The 18673-nt window shown below is 32.8% G+C and overlaps 1 protein-coding gene across 3 annotated transcripts; it reads right to left on the reverse strand.

The window, feature by feature from the left end:
* LOC144839953 (CMP-N-acetylneuraminate-beta-galactosamide-alpha-2,3-sialyltransferase 1-like) lies at positions 1–18542 on the reverse strand. Of its 3 annotated transcripts, none has more exons than XM_078695547.1 (8): positions 18486–18542; positions 17354–17913; positions 15870–16041; positions 14712–14871; positions 13691–13799; positions 7595–7701; positions 6399–6514; positions 1–2364 (listed from the first exon to the last, which is right to left on the reverse strand). In XM_078695547.1, the coding sequence occupies exons 2-8, from the start codon at positions 17843–17845 to the stop codon at positions 2150–2152; spliced, it is 1371 nt and encodes a 456-aa protein (XP_078551673.1). In that variant the 5' UTR covers positions 17846–17913; positions 18486–18542; the 3' UTR covers positions 1–2149. The 3 variants fall into 3 exon arrangements, with proteins under 3 accessions (XP_078551673.1, XP_078551672.1, XP_078551674.1); XM_078695546.1 differs by having other exon boundaries at positions 2225–4190; XM_078695548.1 differs by lacking the exons at positions 1–2364; positions 6399–6514; positions 7595–7701 and adding an exon at positions 12083–12553.
* Between the last annotated feature and the right edge of the window lie 131 nt (positions 18543–18673).

The following is an 18673-nucleotide window of genomic DNA, read 5'->3' on the forward strand; positions in this document are numbered from 1 at the left end:
TACATACTTTTTATTAAAAATATTCGTATACAGTGTAGTACTTTGGATTTTTAGTTAAACTTGAGAAAAATAACATTTAAAGTTAGAAAACCTATCGACTTATTTACTAATTCTGTGTTTTACCTAATGCTGAATAATAATATATTAATATTAGCCTTTATCTTACATTCTCCTGCACGTTATAACATTTTTTAAAGCTCTGTCTACACTATCAAACTTTATGTGAAAAAAAATGTGATGTGCCCATATATGGACATGATGATGTCATATCATTACCATATTTATGCATATCACTACCATATTTGGGTACATCACACTTTTTGTCTAGTTGGATAGTGTAGACAGAACATATAAAGAACATCCTTGTGGTGACCAACTGGTTAAAAAGTATAAATGGAATTTCAGTAACTTATTTAATTACAATTTTGTACAATGTATGTTATACTGTATAGGGAGGTTGGTTACAAAAAAAATATTTTAGAATTTTTCTTATATAACCACCACTGAAGTTAATGTTATACCAAACAGTTTCAACTCAGAACAATGTCTTAAAACAACCACAAGTCCTCACTTTAGGCATGGTACTAAAACTTGACTTAATAAAACATAAAATTATACCATTCAATACCATTCAAAAAACATTAGAATAAATCACTTCTCCTGAGTATATATTTCAAATACTTATCTATTGAAAATTATTCTCAGAATATAAAGAATGGGTTAAAAATAGAAAAGGGGTGTTAGATTACAAAAGTGCAAAAGTACGCCTATAACCATGATAGTAGAATTCTATAGAAGAATTTGAGAGGAAAAAAAATCATTTTTTAATTCTATTTTATCTATTGATTATTTTAATTTGTTATGGCTGTATCAAAACGCTAAATGAAGTAATACCAGCATATAAGCATAGTAAGCATTATTTTTCTTCTTTGGTCTTTTTTTCAAGGAGTTTAAAACATAATGCAACATTTCATAGTTGAGGGTGTTTTTGTCAATTCTTTCAGATCAGAAATTCAAACAAATTAATAATTGGTTATGTCAACGTTGCAGTTGGTCACTCTATGCTTACTCTTGCCTTTGTCATGAAATATTTCTTGTCCTCTCAAGTTGTTCTGTATATAAAATGATGCATAGCAAGCTAGCAAAGATTGAAGTGCAATTCCTACCACCAACACTGTGCAAAAGTCAACAAGCAAGGAGGATGACTTACACTGCACCTACACCTATTTCTACACCAAGCCAAATACCCAAAGAGAATGATCATAACATGATGATGACCACCACATTTAAACAAGGCAATCTAACAACAGGATGCTGAGCTCGCCTCGCAAATTTAGGAACTTGTAAAAGTACATATTCTCAGAAGTGTGGTGTCTGTTAGGGGTGTGGAACTGTTCGTGTAGCAGCCACATATAAACCTTTTAATCTACGGAGCTCAGCATCCCGTTGTTAGATTGTCTTGATGTAATGATCACGTCGCCAACACCTTCAGCATCCTGTTCCGTCAGTCATTATACAATCTTCCAATTTAGACCACGATAGAGTTAATTTGAATTATCTTTGTGTATTTGACCTATCCTTTGCAATTGTTTCAGAATGTATTGTACAAAATAAAAATTTCTAATGCAATTGTTTCAGAATGTATTGTACAAAATACAAATTTCTAATGCAATTGTTTCAAAATGTATTGTACAAAATACAAATTTCTAATGCAATTGTTTCAGAATGTATTGTACAAAATACAAATTTCTATATATAATTTCAGGGTTAGTCAACTAATTTCTAATTTAATATATTTTTTGGACAATAAATGCTGTGCAAGCAGTGCATTCATTAATTCATGAAATCAATTATCAATCGAACCTTGCCTCAGAAAACAAAGCATTCACAAAGAACACAAGTATGCTTTTCTCCTATTGTATAATATATTTACTTTAGGTAATACGTAATTGATAGGCAATGGAAAATATTAGTGTTTATTTGGAGAATTATGTGCTTTTAGCAAAATTTGCAAAATGTTTAAACCATTAGCGATATATTATAAAGTATGTTCAAATTGTTTTTGTGTGCAGCATTATTATTCGGATAACAATCCAGATATTATTGACTATTTTTATTATTGGCTATATTTTCTCTCTATCTATCAAATCTAAATGTCCCTCTTAAAGAATCTAATTATGCCTTCGTCGTGTAGCTTCTTCCATAACTCTCGTTCGTTATCCACGTCGTGTAACGCTGTGGATTTGTCAGTGTGGCCAACAAATTGCGTATCGTAATAATGCATGGTGAACCGTGTGTCGTATCCGAAGCCGTATATGTTAACCTCGTCGCAGACTTGGAGAGCAAGGATGACGACAAGTGCGCCTATTGCGAAAGCAGGGGCAAAAAAAGGTGAAGCTTTAAGATAAAGATAACACACACAACAATGGTTGTTAGTAATATTATGTACATTCTGATTAAAGATGTATTGTCCCCCAAAAACATGAAAAATAAAGATTAATAAAATCAGACTTTGAATATATTATTTTGTAGTTTTAACCAAGTTAATCACTTACGTAGGAAAAAAAACCAAAAAAAAAATGTTTTCTCATATAAAATGACAAAATAAATGGTTAAATTCAAACAAAAACCCATTGGCTGGGAGCCAATTTGACTATTTTTTGCTTTAAATTACAGTTTTTTAGGTAAATGCATTTTTGATCAAAGTGGATAACTATGAGGTGACCTTAAAATGGCATATTCAACAAAAAAATAACAAGAATTATTTGTTCAGGTTGACAATACATCTTTAAAGGATAGGTAGAGCATGAACTTCCTGACTGCATTCTTTGCGGTCTATACAAATATAATGGGTGTGCCAATGGTTTGGCAAAAGAACTTCTCACCTAAAAATGTGTTAATCTTTGTATTGCATAGTGCTAAAATGCTAAATGTGAATCTCGCATTACATTACCTAATACTAGGCAGGTGAAATTGAAAACCTCATGATTGCAAAAAATGAGTGGAGACCCAGCTCATTCATAGGTTGTTGTTGGTGGTGAAAGGTGGGGTGGGGGAGGGGGTGTGATATAAGCTCAAGTATGAAGGTTAGGAATCACAGAATCAAACATAAATAAAATGGTAAAAAAATAACATACAAAAATTAACTTTATTTGCATCTACAACTACTGATACAAAATAAATAAAATACATATAAACAGGAGAAGCTAAAAAAAATATTTACAGTATTGCGGAAAGACAAACAGGAAAAGATAAAGTATTAAGGTTAAAGGTTAAAGGAAAATGTCAATTTTAAAATTCAATTTCATTTCATTATTGTTATTTTGTAAAAATGATTAGACAGTGAATCTCTACAATACCAACACAGAAACTATAATGAAGTGTGGTGATGTATGAATAAATACTAAAAATTAAAATTCTAAAGCAAATATTAAAATCAAGTTGTAAGGTGGGGTAAAATGATACAGTCAACAACCCTCCAAAAACTGACAAAAAAATATTTTTAATTGCAGTGTTATCACATTGAAGCCAGGTTTATCAGCAAATATTTCAGAAGCAATTGCTTGTAACAAGGTATTGTTGCAATAAATAATATAACATAAGGTAAATACTTGTATAGTAGTGGGGTGGGGGTGGGGGAAGCTAGGCTTTGTCAAATGGGTTAAGAAATACAACTATTTGACATTTTTGTATTTAGATTTGATACAATCGTACACTTAAGATTTGGTACCTGGCTTATCAACTTTTAGTTGAGGTTTTTATCTTATCAGTAGATTTAAAATAAATAAATTGTCCAGAATTGATTTCCATATTTGGAGAACACTGCATTTGTCTTTTCCATAATGTATTCTGGAAAGTCCAGGTTTTCAAAATAAAAATAAATAGTGTCTGGTTTCTAAGGTGACCAGTTTTGGGAGAGCTGACTGTATGATCTTACATTGAAATGATATTGATTAGTTTTGTTAAAATTCTATTTTACATATCTCGTTTAAAAAATCTAAGAACACCCTCTTCATGCAGTTTCTTCCAAAGAACGCGTTCATTGTCTATGTCATGTGAGGCCGTGGATCTATCGGTGTGAACAACAAATTTCGAGTCGTAGTAATGCATGGTGAATCTAGGGTCATACCCATATCCGTATATATCAACTTCATCGCATAACTGAAGGGCTAAAATCACGATAAGAGCACCTACCGTGATGTAAATGATAAAAATGATATTATTTGTTAAGATAATCAAATAAGTATGTAATGTAAAATATCAAAAATTATGTCAGAGCCTCTGAAGTAATAATTAAATGATAAAAAGGACCAAATATTGGTAATAAAGTAAGTAAAACAATAATTACTAAGAACTTGTTGACATCGACTAACTCGATAAGGAATTAATATCATGAATACTTTACTGTAAGTAAGTCGTTTATTATATAAATGACGTAAATCTGTGTGTATATATGAATTTTGATGGATTATTCGACAGTAAAATTAAATATTGGCACTCGAACAATTTTGTAAAAAATTACTAAAATCACGATGACTGACTGCAGGTGGTGAATGGGATGCTAACAAAATGAATACATATCATACAGTGTAATGGAAGCTTTGTATTGAAATGGGGTGAACATGTGCATACAGTCGTACAGGAATTCATGATGGATTATTTGCTGAAAAGACATATAAGCCTTCAACAGCTGGAATTCTAATCCAGTCTAGCATTACTAATACAGTAGTGTGAATGTTTCTGTATATCATATACTCTTTTTGTTATTTCTGTGAATTGGGTATTAACATGCTATAGTTAATATAAATAACTGTTCTACTTGAGTAAGCAATTTTTGTTATAGTCTATGTTAGTTCCTTTATGAGTACTGTATGTTGTATGTACAGTACCTTGTTGAACCCACAAATGTGAAAACGTATCACCCACAAATGTGAAAACAACCACAAATGTGAAAACGTATCACCCACAAATGTGAAAACAACCACAAATGTGAAAACGCATCACCCACAAATGTGAAAACAGCGCCCACAAATGTGAAAATGACCATCGCCCACAAATGTAAAAAAAAAATCAAATTTAGTGCTAGACTCAAACAATTTTGATCGAGTCAATAATATCATGATTGTATTGAGTTGTTTCAATAATTGTGTATTTACAATACGTCTGTTGTTAGGGTCGTCGTTAACGCATTTGCTGCTCGTGCGCACGATATTTGCATGTTAAGCGTGGTTCCCACTAGGACGCATAGCAAGGACGTAGACGCGACGCAAGCGAGTTGAACAAAGACAAGCCACTGTTCGAATAATCCATGGCTTGTGATTGGTCAAATCACTTACGTTGCGTTACGTCCTTGCGTTGCGTCGACCACGCTTAACTCGTTGGTTTAATGTACGTAATAGTTCAAGACGATATTTGTTATTTGTTAACTACACACTACAAGTAACAATGATATAACATGACCTTCACCTTGAAGTATCGTGCATGCGCAAAAAACAAATATCGTCTTGAACTATACGTACATTAAACCAACGAGTCAACATGCAAATATCGCGCGCACAAGCGGCAAATGGTAATAATCCAACGCGTTAACGACGACCATAACAGACGTATCGTGAACACACAATATTATTGAAACAACTCAATACAATGTACATAAATACATTAACATTAACTCGATCAAAATTGTTTGGGCCTAGCACTAAATTTGATTGGGATTTTTTTTACATTTGTGGGTGAAAAGGTTTTTTTTTTTTTTTACATTTGTGGGCGCTGTTTTCACATTTGTGGGTGATGCGTTTTTACATTTGTGGTTGTTTTCACATTTGTGGGTGATGCGTTTTCACATTTGTGGTTGTTTTCACATTTGTGGGCGTTTTCACATTTGTGGGTTCAACAAGGTACCATACACTTCTATTAAACTTGCTACAGTAGTAATGTTAGTAATAAATGCAAGTGCAGATATTGCCCAACTTAGAAAACTGAAAAACTGGGAGTGTGGCCAAACCATAGAGGAGGGTGGTTTCATTTTTGAAAACACTCCCTACCCCATCTATGCTATTTAAACATTCGTATGCCCGGTGCTTTTGCTGATATTTGCCTATGTTTGTAGTTAACAAAAAGGGCACTATAATTAATAATGTCTGTTCATTTAATGTCTGTTCAAACACAATTATTGGAAGGGCGTTTTCTTACATTGCGTCGCTAGTGGGAACCAAACTTAGAACAGGTCAAAATTGAGAATATACAGTAAAAATATAATCTGCAGTTAACTACAATAATAGAATACAGTACTCTTTGTTGTTAATAAAATATGTTTGTTATTAAAACTGTGTTTTGGTACAGCAACCATAGCTTTTGCAGAAACTACAAATTACTGCAGTATTGATAGATTGTCTTACCTGTAGTTGGTCGGTGTGATTTTTCGTCTAGGTATCGTGTGAAAGTGTAACGAAAGAAGTCAGGATGTATCAATTTCAGCCTGTCATTACTGATGCCAACTGGCCGTCTTATCTTGCTGAAATGAAATAAATTGATCGCAGAATTAACTTACATTAATTCACCAAACTTGTTTGTTAGAAAAATGGCAATTGGGCTACTAAAATGGCAATCGGGATATTAAAATGGCAATCGGGATATTAAAATGGCAATCGGGATATTAAAATGGCAATTGGGATATTAAAATGGTAGTTGCACTACAGAAATTATAACTGGGCTACTAAAATGGCATTTGGGCTACTAAAATGGCATTTAGGCTACGAAAATGGCATTTGGGCTACTAAAATGGTATTTGGGCTACGAAAATGGCATTTGGGCTACTAAAATGGTATTTGGGCTACGAAAATGGCATTTGGGCTACTAAAATGGCAATTTGGTTACTAAATTGGTATTTTATCTACTTAAATAAAATCAGGCTTCTAAAATAACATGTGGTCTAGTAAAAGACACAATAACAAATTTTGCGAGGTAGTCCTGTTGGGCTACTAAAAAACAAGAGATTCGAGAGTGAGTGACGAATGTAGAGTTTTAGATTGCAAACAAGATCAAATATCAATCTTGTTACAGTAGATGGATAATTTATTGGCAAATTGTGAATAATTGACACAGTCTCACCTTCCTTCAACACCTAATGTACGCTGGGAATAGAAAGATAATCAGGCTAACATATCTACAAGTTCTACTAGGCTACGGACTATTTCTTATGCAATACTTGCTTTAGAGCATTTTAGAGTAAAATGTACTGTATTCTCTAATAGAGTTTTCAGTGTACAATCCCTTCCCATCTAATCTTTAAAGCTCTGTCTACACTATCAAACTAGTTTGACAAAAATTGTGTCCAAATACGATAGTGATATGCCCAAATATGGTAGTGATATGACATCATCATGTCCATTTATGGGCAAATCACATTTTTAGTTGTGTGCAAACGCGACTCTACAGCTCAATATGTCGGTCAATTGGTCGGTAACCACTACAGTAACTTAAATTTGAGCACGCAACTGCAGCCATGTATATGGCCTTGTTTTTTGTCAAATAAACTTTGATAGTGTAGACCGAGCTTTAAGCAAAATATGTGTACTTATATTATAACACTTACTATGTCTTCCCCTTTGATACAAAAGGAGGCGGAGCTTCACTATTGATGATGTTTGCGATGTAATTAAAATCATAAGATTTGAAAGTAGCATACATTATTGATACATCCTATAGAAAAGAAAAACATTGTTATTTTAAGGTATAACACAATAACACATGTAATTACAGTAGTATACAAATAGGACAAATGCTAACAATGTCCGAGTCATTTTCTCAGCGAGTCTTTTTACAATTAAAACCTTTTCAAATCAACTCAACTCGAGTGGAGTTGTAGCTTGGTGGTTATGATGCTTGGCTACCACTCCAAGGGTCCTGGAGTCAAGTCCTGTCACATTTCAGGATTTTTTCTAAGGACAAAATTACAACTGCACTCTCAAAGACTTGTAATAAGACTTGTATATATTTGTCTTGTAAACCTCTGAGGGTCCCTAATGATCAGCAATTGCTAGATGGATCACCCTCATTAAATATGGTACCCAAAAAAAAATGTTCCCTTCACACACTAGCCTACTGTAATCACATGTCGTTAACTTGTTAACTACACTAAATTGCAACAACAAGCCTTAAGGTGAAAGGTCATCTTAAAGACCACACCCTCTGCACATTACAACATACTTTAACACTACTCAAAATGGTTGCAAATTAAACCAGTTCAGTTTCTGACTTAGTGCTGTATCATAGGCGAATTCCGTAATACAGCATCTCATGTGTATCACATGTGATGCCTGTATCATGGAAGGTTAAAGAAACTCTCCCAATACCAGACTTTTCTCTAGTTCCAAACCATCTCAAATTTCTTTTATACCTTTAAAATCACATTCCGAATACCAGACTTTAAGAGAAACTATAGACATATTTGGCTAGCCTAAAGGTGTCCGGTATTGGGAGAGTTGACTGTATAGCAAAAATGTGAAAGGAGAGGGTCAGTTGCATGTTAAATTCAACCCCTACTTCCACCTTCTCCCTGTCTACACGCTACAGACAAATTATGTCATCAGTACACGCCATAACGAGAATAACATAAATCGTTGCTATCTACAAGCCACAGATCATTAATCTTTTATCAGATCAATTTATAACATAATATTCACTTTAAAACGACAATGCGTGTACGTATAATTGATTTTTTACATGACAGCAATCGTAACATTTTGTAATCAATACTAAAATATAACAGGTGGCATTAACATAATGGAAAATGATGAAAGAAAGATAAAACTGTGATGAATAAAAGAAAATAATTTGAAAATAGACATGGTACAGGAATGAAAGAGAAAGAAAATATATAATTAATACATGGCCGACAATTTTCTGTTATTTTATTTTCGTTTTGCAAATAAACAGGAAAGAATATCTATTTTTATTTTTTATTAAAAATGCAGTAACTTTGCTAGAAATGTATACTCATGACTACCAGGAAATTTCAATGTGGAATTACAGTAATTTCAACAAAAGACAAAAGTCTCATAATAATATATTACTGAACACACCTGAGTAAAGTAATAGAAGTCAATATAAAAGTATTTAAATGTAACTAAAAATTAAATAGAGTTTTTGTAAAATTTACAAAATTCCACTATTTAAAAACAAATATAAAAATCAATGTAATTGTAAGTAATTGCATGCCATTCATTAGTATTAATATTCAATCTTTCAATTCATAGACATTCTCTCCATCATTCATTATTTGTATAAATCTGATTATAAAAATCAGTTTATTCAAGGCGGTCCAAAAAACAAAACTTGTAATATATACAGTAGTCAGGACACTGTCACACTATATTGATGTGCCTAAATATGGTAGTGATATGCCCAAATATGGTGATATAACATCATCATGTCCATATATGGCCACATAACATTTTTTTTTCACATCAAGTTTGATAGTGTGTAGACAGAGCTTTAGATTCCATTGGAGTATTTAATAAAAGAGGACAATAAAGAAAACAAAATCTTAAATATGCCCAAATATGGTGGTAATATGCCCAAATATGGTAGTGATACGACATCATCATGTCCATATATATGGGCACATAACATTTTTTTTTTGTCAAGTATCAAGTTTGATAGTGTAGACAAGGCTTTAGATTCCATTGGAATACTTTAGAGGACAATGGGCATTCTTTAATTTACTTGTACTGATCTACTGTTTTTTAGAAGAGGAAACTAGTTTGATGTGCCTAAATATGATAGTGCTATGCCCAAATATGGTAATGATATGCCCAAATATGGTAATGATATGCCCAAATATGGTAGTGATATGACATCATCATGTCCATATATGGGCACATCACATTTTTCATATAAATTTTGATAGTGTAGACAGAGCTTTAGATTCCATTAGAGTACTTAATATAGACGACAATAGGCATTCTTTAATTCTACTTGTTGTATTGTACATCTATTGTTGTAGGAGAGAAAAGAATTTGTAACCAGACTACTAGTATTTTTACTACTATAGAAATGCGATACAGTCTTAGCAACCAGTATTTGCAATTATTTTCTTATAGTTATAAATCAACATAATAATTTAAACAGTTTTTTCAGATGGTATTTCAAGACTTGGCAAACTGAGCAATTAAATTTGAAATAGATCTACAATCTCGCCAATTAATTTGATTGAATTCTGACAGTTATTACTCTTGCGAAAGTGACGAATATAACACCATGTTGAAATTAATCAGTTCACTGATACCGACTGCCTCGCTCTGAAATACTTTATTCGTTAAAAGCAGTGTCACTAGTAGTCGCATTGTAAACGAAACAAGCTCTAAAATCGGATATTGCCTGTACATGTTGTGGTTATTATACAAACAATACATTAATAAGTACTGTACTATTACTATAGTAACAATTATTAAAATCTAAACTCAGTGTTTTGATTATCAAAATATGTAATCATTATTCTTTTAATCTCATTTTTTTTTGGTTTATTAATAACAGCCTTGATTGCCAACTAATAATCAATGACGTCAAACATAGATAAACGAATGCATAGTGCAGTTGCAACTTGCCATTTAAAACAAATTTTTTTTAAATTTATTTATTTTTTCATTAAGCTCTGTCTACACTATCAAACTAGTATAATATGCCCAAATATGGTAGTGATGCTTAAATATGGTAGTGATATGATATCATCATGTCCATATATGGGCACATCACATGTTTTGTCACATAATATTTGATAGTGTAGACAGAGCTTTACACTGGCAGTATAACTCTGGATACTCGGGACATTAATGCATAATTTTAGGCTAGTATTGTAATACAAAAGTGTAAATAAACGCAACCGTGTCATTCCTAGGTTATTGGATTAATCAGATGTGCAAAGAAAGTTTATCAAGCCACAAAATGGATTTGTTTTTTTCGCGCCGCTCCTTTAGACAGTTAAATTCAAGAGAATGGAATCATTAGAGCTACCATGCGGTAGCTTATTGTTTACTATGGCTAAAAAAATGGGTATTTCGAAACTCAGACTGGGCATGCTCAAATCACAAATCCAATCATAATCTCCATCCTGAAAACAATTATATATTTAATACCAGATAGTCCCTGCTTTATAATAATGTCATACTATATTTTATGTTACACCTGGGAGTTGTAAACCTATTTGATGAATTAATATTGGATTTTGAAAGATAATATTGTAATATGGATATGATGATGTCATATCACTACCATATTTGGGCATATCAATACTATATTTCACACTTTTTGTGTCAGACTTTGATAGTGTATACAGAGCTTTACACAAGTTCAACAACGAATATCTACTTAATTTTGGTTTTTGAAACCATCAATCACAATAACAAATTCTCATGAGCATTGAATACTGTATATTCTGTAGTAAACAATTTATGCAGTGCATGGTATATCATGCATGTAAATGCATTATTATAGCATGATCACAGCAGTAACCCATTACTGCTTTAACAAAGGTAATTGTTAAACCTATACACTGGTTAACAATATACATTGGATCCATGAAGCGTAGGTCACAATGGATAGTCCCATTACTGATAGGCATGCTATAAAATGCTTGCCACCTGAAATGCCAGAGAGAGTTATATAAATTATTAGACCACATACAGTACCTGTGGGCTTCTAAAGTTCAAATAGGATACATTCATAATTTAGTAAACCACTGCTGCAGTCTTTAAGCTCTGTCTACACTATCAATCTTTATGCGACAAACAAAATACGATGCGCCCATATATGGACATGATGATGTCATATCACTTCTATATTTAAGCATATCACTACCATATTTGGGCACACCACACTTCTTTGTCAAACTAGTTTGGTAGTGTAGACAGAGTACTGCAGGAAATGTTAATACAGTTCTAGAAACCATGTCATATAATTATATAGAATACAACCTATATTCTATACAACAAATGCAATAACTTAAAACTCATGCTATTAAACTCAAAATCACATCACTAATGCATTTCAATTCCAATCAGAACAAAAATAAACCAGTTAATAATTAATAATCGCATGCTTTAATTCACTTTAGATGCCATAGATACAACTTAAGGCATGTCAATGTACAGTAAGTGATAGGCCACCAGCATCACAATATTCAGCATACATGCATTGTTGAGTAAATATACCTTTTAAATAATATGTACTAGTGAAGCACACGTCGATATCCTTTAGATTTATTGCGTTGATTTCTCGTTATTAAGTGCAACTACTATACAGATACTAGATGGCAACAAAATAAATGTACAGTACTTTTATGATGAGACAATCATATTAGTTTGAATTAACAATAAAATTTAGAGGGAATCTCATCTCTGTGCAGTGGCATAATGCAGGAGGCAAGGGCCCTCCAATGCTGGGTAGATGCATTGGGGCAGCTCATACCCTGGGCCCCCCTTAAGCTCTGTAGCCCCTTAAGCTCTGAGGCCCTGGGTTTAGCCAGTGAGCGCTCATAGCTGTTACGCCACTGTCTCTGTGGAAGAGGAAATAAGAACAAATTTAGAAGACGGAAAGTGAGGTAGTGTTGATTATCACATCATGATAAAGCTTCATGCATGTAATCAGTATACTCATACAAAAAATAAATAAAAAAAACAAATAAGAAAAAAAAATTAGTATACTGCTAAAGAAGATCTAAAAAGTCTACATTTTAAAATTCAATATATGGCTATAGGTTACACTTAACAGCGGCACCAAAGATGCCAGTAATTATTATACTCAATTATCACTAACTACAAAATGGAAGCCTTTTTTGCACATTCACAGTGAGGGTCTGAGCGGCTACGACAATGAACGATAATACAATAGCCATGATATAGGCAATAGTTTGATAATCACTGGCTATATTAGAACAAGTCTTGTTTGATGAGGGCTAGTGTTTTTAAAGAACCTAGTTAATCTTACTCCGATATAGTTCACACAGTAAAATTCGATCAAATAAAAAAAATAAAAATTAACAATAAAATTTGAGTAGCGTAATATTAATTTGTAATTTCAGGATTTGCCACCAAATAAAAATTCACAACCCAAGATTTATTAATTTCTGTGATTTAATCAATCTTGTGAATGACCCATCAGTCGAGAGAGCACATAAATGAAAGACAATGAATTAAAGTTTAATGAAAGTACAAACCAATATTAATTGATTGATTCAAAATCATGCATAGATGAAATTTCACATTAAACTAATGAAGAAATTAACTAATGGAGCATGACAAGAATCTGTCCATGCTTTTATATCATTCAGATTTCAGTCGTTTCGTAATAATGGACAAATTGTAACATTGAGGTACCGGTACTTCCGGTATCAGATTGTGTAAGGGCCAACTCAGACAGCGTAGTACAATGAGGCCTGATGTACGAGTCATCTCGTCGGGAGAAAACTAAACATTTTTAAAGTTCTTCCAGCAACCTAAAAACTAAGGCCAATGATATTTCAAAACGACTCGTCAGGATTCAACTCAGACAGCACGGACGAGTCAAGACATTTTGTCGGGCCTCCTCGTACAACGCTGTCTGAGTTGGCCTGGAGGATTTCGCTGAAGATTATTACCCTCTTGTTTTTGTCGGGAACGAAACAAATTGCAATTTAAATAATTTTGTTAAGTACCTTATCCTCAACATCGGCTACATGTTGAGATTCTGGAAAGAAGGTGTAAAAAGTGGTTTTTCTGCCGACATCCTCAGCGAAACGTCCACTTGATTTTGCTCGATTAAGTCTAAAATCAAAGATAAATTATAACATGTGATCTCTGTTGCTTGTTGTATGTCAATAAAAAAACATAGATCTGCATATATTAAGCAAAATATTCAGAATTTCAATCTTTTCAATTACGAATCCAGACTCTCTTTTTCAATTACATTGCATTTGTTTTTCAATTTGCATTTCAATAAGGATAAGCAACAAAAAATAAAATTATTATTAATATAATAAAATTCTGTCATTAAATATCATCTATTTGTTGTGAAGAGTAATAAAATCCTGTTTGTTTTTGTGAAGTGAATGCTTAAACATAAATTATCATATCCAATTTTGAATTAAAACTGTATGAATTATTATTGAATTATTAAGCTCACTGGAAATTGTTTTTGGTTTGATTTATGCGGGTTAAAGAATTTGGAATTATAATTCCTGACTTCAGAGAGGATTTGGACCCACGACTCTGGGTCGTCAGCATATTAATGAATCTCCTGTTTAGGTGTATTCACTTCTTCACCAACTGGAGCCAGGCCTTGACTTTTGAAAATGGTAAGGGTGCTGGTGTGCTGTTTGTATCTTAGTGTGTAGTTTACCAAATTTAAGTGTTGTAAATCACACACCTCAAGGTCATTTTACGAGTGTTAAGTGAGTGATCACACTCAAATGTAGTACATTTTCGAGACGAGTAGGGGGTTACCCTGGTGTACTAGTATACACAGAGCCACTGATCATAACTGGGCCCTTTGGAGACCAGTCTTTGACTGAAGAGGTTATTCAGTAAAAATTAACAAAAAATAACACACCTCCAAAGAAAAAGCATGCACACATATCAAGTGTTTTTACAGTCATGTTAAAAGAATATAAGGAAAAAAATTGGAATTTTGTCGTTTTCAGTGAGTGTAAAGTTTTATTAATCACTACACTTTTTTACCTGAACACCACATCATGACTGTCGATCTCCGCACCTGCCTTCGAGCCATTTAGTATGCCACCACACCCGACGACGGCACATCTTACACACTTCTGTGTGTTGTCTCGTAGTTGTAACAATGGATTGGTGAAATTTGGATTGTTTAGAATATTTCCGAGAACTGCAAGAGATAATTATTATTAAATTCATTCATTTATTCTTTATTTCGTAATCAAATGTACATGTACAGATACAAAGCTCTTTAACTAATATACATAATAAAACAATACAATAAAAATACAAAAGCCCATGGACCTAAATGAAATCTCTCGGAGTAAAAATCCCCAGTTTGCATCCATTTCTGAGCCGTAAAAGGCATTTCTCATAATGCACATAACCAGGATATTATTAAATGAAACAGTCCTGACATAAATACAATCAACAAGTTTATTAGATTACAAACAAAAGTGTGATAATTTGTTTTCTCTACAACAACAACTGGTATGTATGGATGAGCTTGTACAGGGATTATTACACTAGTGAGTAATGTTTTCGGAATTATAGCACAACCTAATATATTAATGTAATTACTCTCATGTCATACTTGTTATGGGTTCAACTTGAATAATTATCTGTACATGATAACACAAGTACAAAGATTAACATTGTTATTAGTACGCTAATTGATAATTTTGATACCAAAAAATCAATTTTGATTTACAAAGTATAAAACGTGTTTAATTGGCGTGAGGGATTACATTGATTATGATGTTTTTTAGTAATTGAAATTATAGTTAAAAACACAATAACCTCTCGCAATCACTGGCTAAACCCTGGGATCCAAGAGCTTAAGGGGTGCTAGATTAGCAGCCCAATGCAATTACCTAGCGTTGGACAGGCCTTGTCTTTTAAAGCGAGTGAGTACGATCACTCACCTAACACACTCCTAAACTGCCCTTGAGGTGTGCGATTAAATTTGGTAAACTTCTACACATCAAATTACAAACAGCACACCTTTCTACAGCATCCCTGAATGTATTGAGGAGTGCAATTTGTAGCACACCTATAATTTTCAAAAGACAAGGCCTGGTTGGAGCGCCCCTTAGAAGAGCTAAACCAGGGACTTTGCTTGCTGTGTTACATCCTGTCTGCCGGAGGTAAAGATTGAAAAATACAAACCTTCTCTCGTAACAGAGCGAAATCCAAATGGAGAACGATAATGCGCCAACTTGTAAAAATTTGTGAAGTCGTTCACATCCTCTGCATCCATAAACAGTTTTATGTCGGGAATAAACCGATCCCGAAACCAACTGGAATATTTTGTAATTTGTAAGACTGTTTTGGGACAAGTCTAAGCAAATAAAAAAAAAACAACATATTAATTATTTTGAAAGTTGTCCCTCTGAAAAAATAATTGCTATATTGATGTCACATATTTATACTTCACTGACCAAAAATTGGATGGGAAAACAAATTATTTACCTGAAAAGAACTACAATTTAAAGCAAAAAATGTTCATATTGTCTGTCAGAGTTTTTGGTTTAAATTTAACTGTTTATTTTGCGATGGAATATTGAAAATGAAATCATATTTTTTTTTTGTTTTTTTTCTATGGAAGTGATTAACTTCATTAAAATTGCAAAATAATCTATTTAAAGTCTGATTTATAAATACTTATTTTTCATGATTTTAGGGGATCTTTAAAATAAATTAATTATAAAAATAAATATAAATAATTGATGTGTATCACAAAATAATAATAACATGTAGTCACAGTTATGCCTATTATTAGTGATTATCCAATATTTGAAAATCAATTCATTTATAATTTGTGTATGTTTGCCTACTTTATACAGTACATAAACAACTGAATGTTTTAATGTATAAATTAAGAATGATAAAAAGAACGGTAAGGATTACGGAAGGACGACAACTGCTTTCTTATGAAAGATTCTGAAAGCAAAAATCTTGTGTCAACAACGAACAATAATATTGGCTGGAAATTGCATTACAAGAAGACAGCAACTTAAAAGAAAATCAATATCAAACAATAATTTGAGATACTGAAAGGAAACTGCAGCAGGCGATATTGATTTTAGCTAATTCATTGCGTCTTCAAACCTATGTTATAAGCAGTAAACACATTTAATTGTAATGTACTGTAATTAAAGGATGGTTGACACAGATATAACATAATTTTGCTATGTGAATTTAGCTAATTAATTCATTGCGTCTTCAAACCTATGTTATAATATAAGCAGTAAACACATTTAATTGTAATGATACTCTACTGTAAGTAAGTACAGTTGGTACAGAATATAATATAATTTTGATATCTTGGGAGAAAAGAATAGTTGCGCGCTATTTTATTACTATGATTGGTCAGTTAATACCAGGGCAATACATGCGCGTGCAGCAAGAACTCGGAACAAAAACACTGGCCTCTTGTTTTTGTGTTTTTCTTCCGAGATTTCACATGGGACTCGGGAGATTTTCCACAAAATTGTCTTCACACTATGCAAACCTGGTTACAACTTGTTACAAGTAGAGTGAAAATATTTCTTTTAACACTACGGCCAACCTAACCAGTAAGGGACATTTTATTGGGTTTCAAAAGTGTCGCTTCTACTGTATTCAATTATGATAAACAAAATGTTACTTACCGACGGAATATAGTTTTTATCTTTTAAAAATGGAAGGAACGAAGCATTCACTTTTGGAAACGGTGGTGGTTGCTCCTTTGGCTCTTCTAAAAGTGCTTTGAGATCAGGTGGCAATTTTTGAATTTCTTTAACTTTATTTGATGCGAAAATGTTAAATTTCTTTACAGTCTTAACAGCTGTATTATTATTATAATTATCCTTAATTGGACTATTATTAGATATTTGCGATTGATTATAAAGATCTTGTATATTTAATCTTTCGTTAATTTTTGCTAAAAGTATGGAGATCTCATTCAGCTGCCCGTCTTGATTCTGACTATTTTTTCTGTATAAAATGTTGGCTTTTTCTGCTTTGTTTGAATGATGTCCAATGGGGAACATGGCAGTCCAATTATTACTTATTAAATTTACAAAAACATACAGAATTATAAAAAATAAAATAATCGCTGGTATCCGTGTCCGAGATCTTGTCAGCATTCGAGAAAACATCATTAAAAAATAGTTTGTCTTCAATTCTTGGAAAACTCATCAACAAAAACTGGAATTCATTATTGCAACTTCTGAAATGACAACAATAACAAAATGGATCACTTTCTATGTCATAACTAAACTGATTACAAAAGTCGATCTCTTGCACCACATATTGATTGCACAGACAGAGGTTTCATACACTTTTAAAGTTGTTTTGTAGAGTAATTTTCTAAAAATATATTATAATCAATTTATTAAACAGATCAATAATTATCAATCAAGAAATTCAAATCCGTTTATTCCAGAAGTAACTACTAGGCTACTAACTACTTAGTTAGGATTCTAGCCCCTGCTAGGGTCAAGCCTTCGCCATGACTAGGCCTAGTCCCTTCCCTCTGTAGGCCTATCCTAGCCTAGATAGTGCACGGGCGGGTACAGTAGTGGTGGAATATAGGCCTAGAGCTGCTACCTAAAGTTAGTAAGTAGGCTAGGCCTAGGCCTAGGCCTGGCTGGGCATGTGGATGAGTCGTGAAAGGTTTAACACAAGAAGTGGTAAAACATTTCCACATACAATAAACAGGAAATAAAGAGAACAATATTATTCTATTAATCAATATATTTTATAAATAAACAACCATATTAAAAAAACAAGAAAACTTACAACAAAACAACAAAATCTTCGAGTTGTTGTTTTGCGACGTGTATGCCATAGAAAAAGTGTATTAATAATTTTACGAATGGCTCCCTCTACCGTCAAAACTATGCAAAAAAGTTTTATTACAGAGTTAGAGTCGAGTAGATACGTATTTATTCGAATAAACGCCCGGGCGTTTATTATATTGTACGTGG

The sequence above is a fragment of the Antedon bifida genome, chromosome 4 (assembly GCF_963402885.1).
Source record: "Antedon bifida chromosome 4, ecAntBifi1.1, whole genome shotgun sequence".
NCBI classification, from domain to species: domain Eukaryota; kingdom Metazoa; phylum Echinodermata; class Crinoidea; order Comatulida; family Antedonidae; genus Antedon; species Antedon bifida.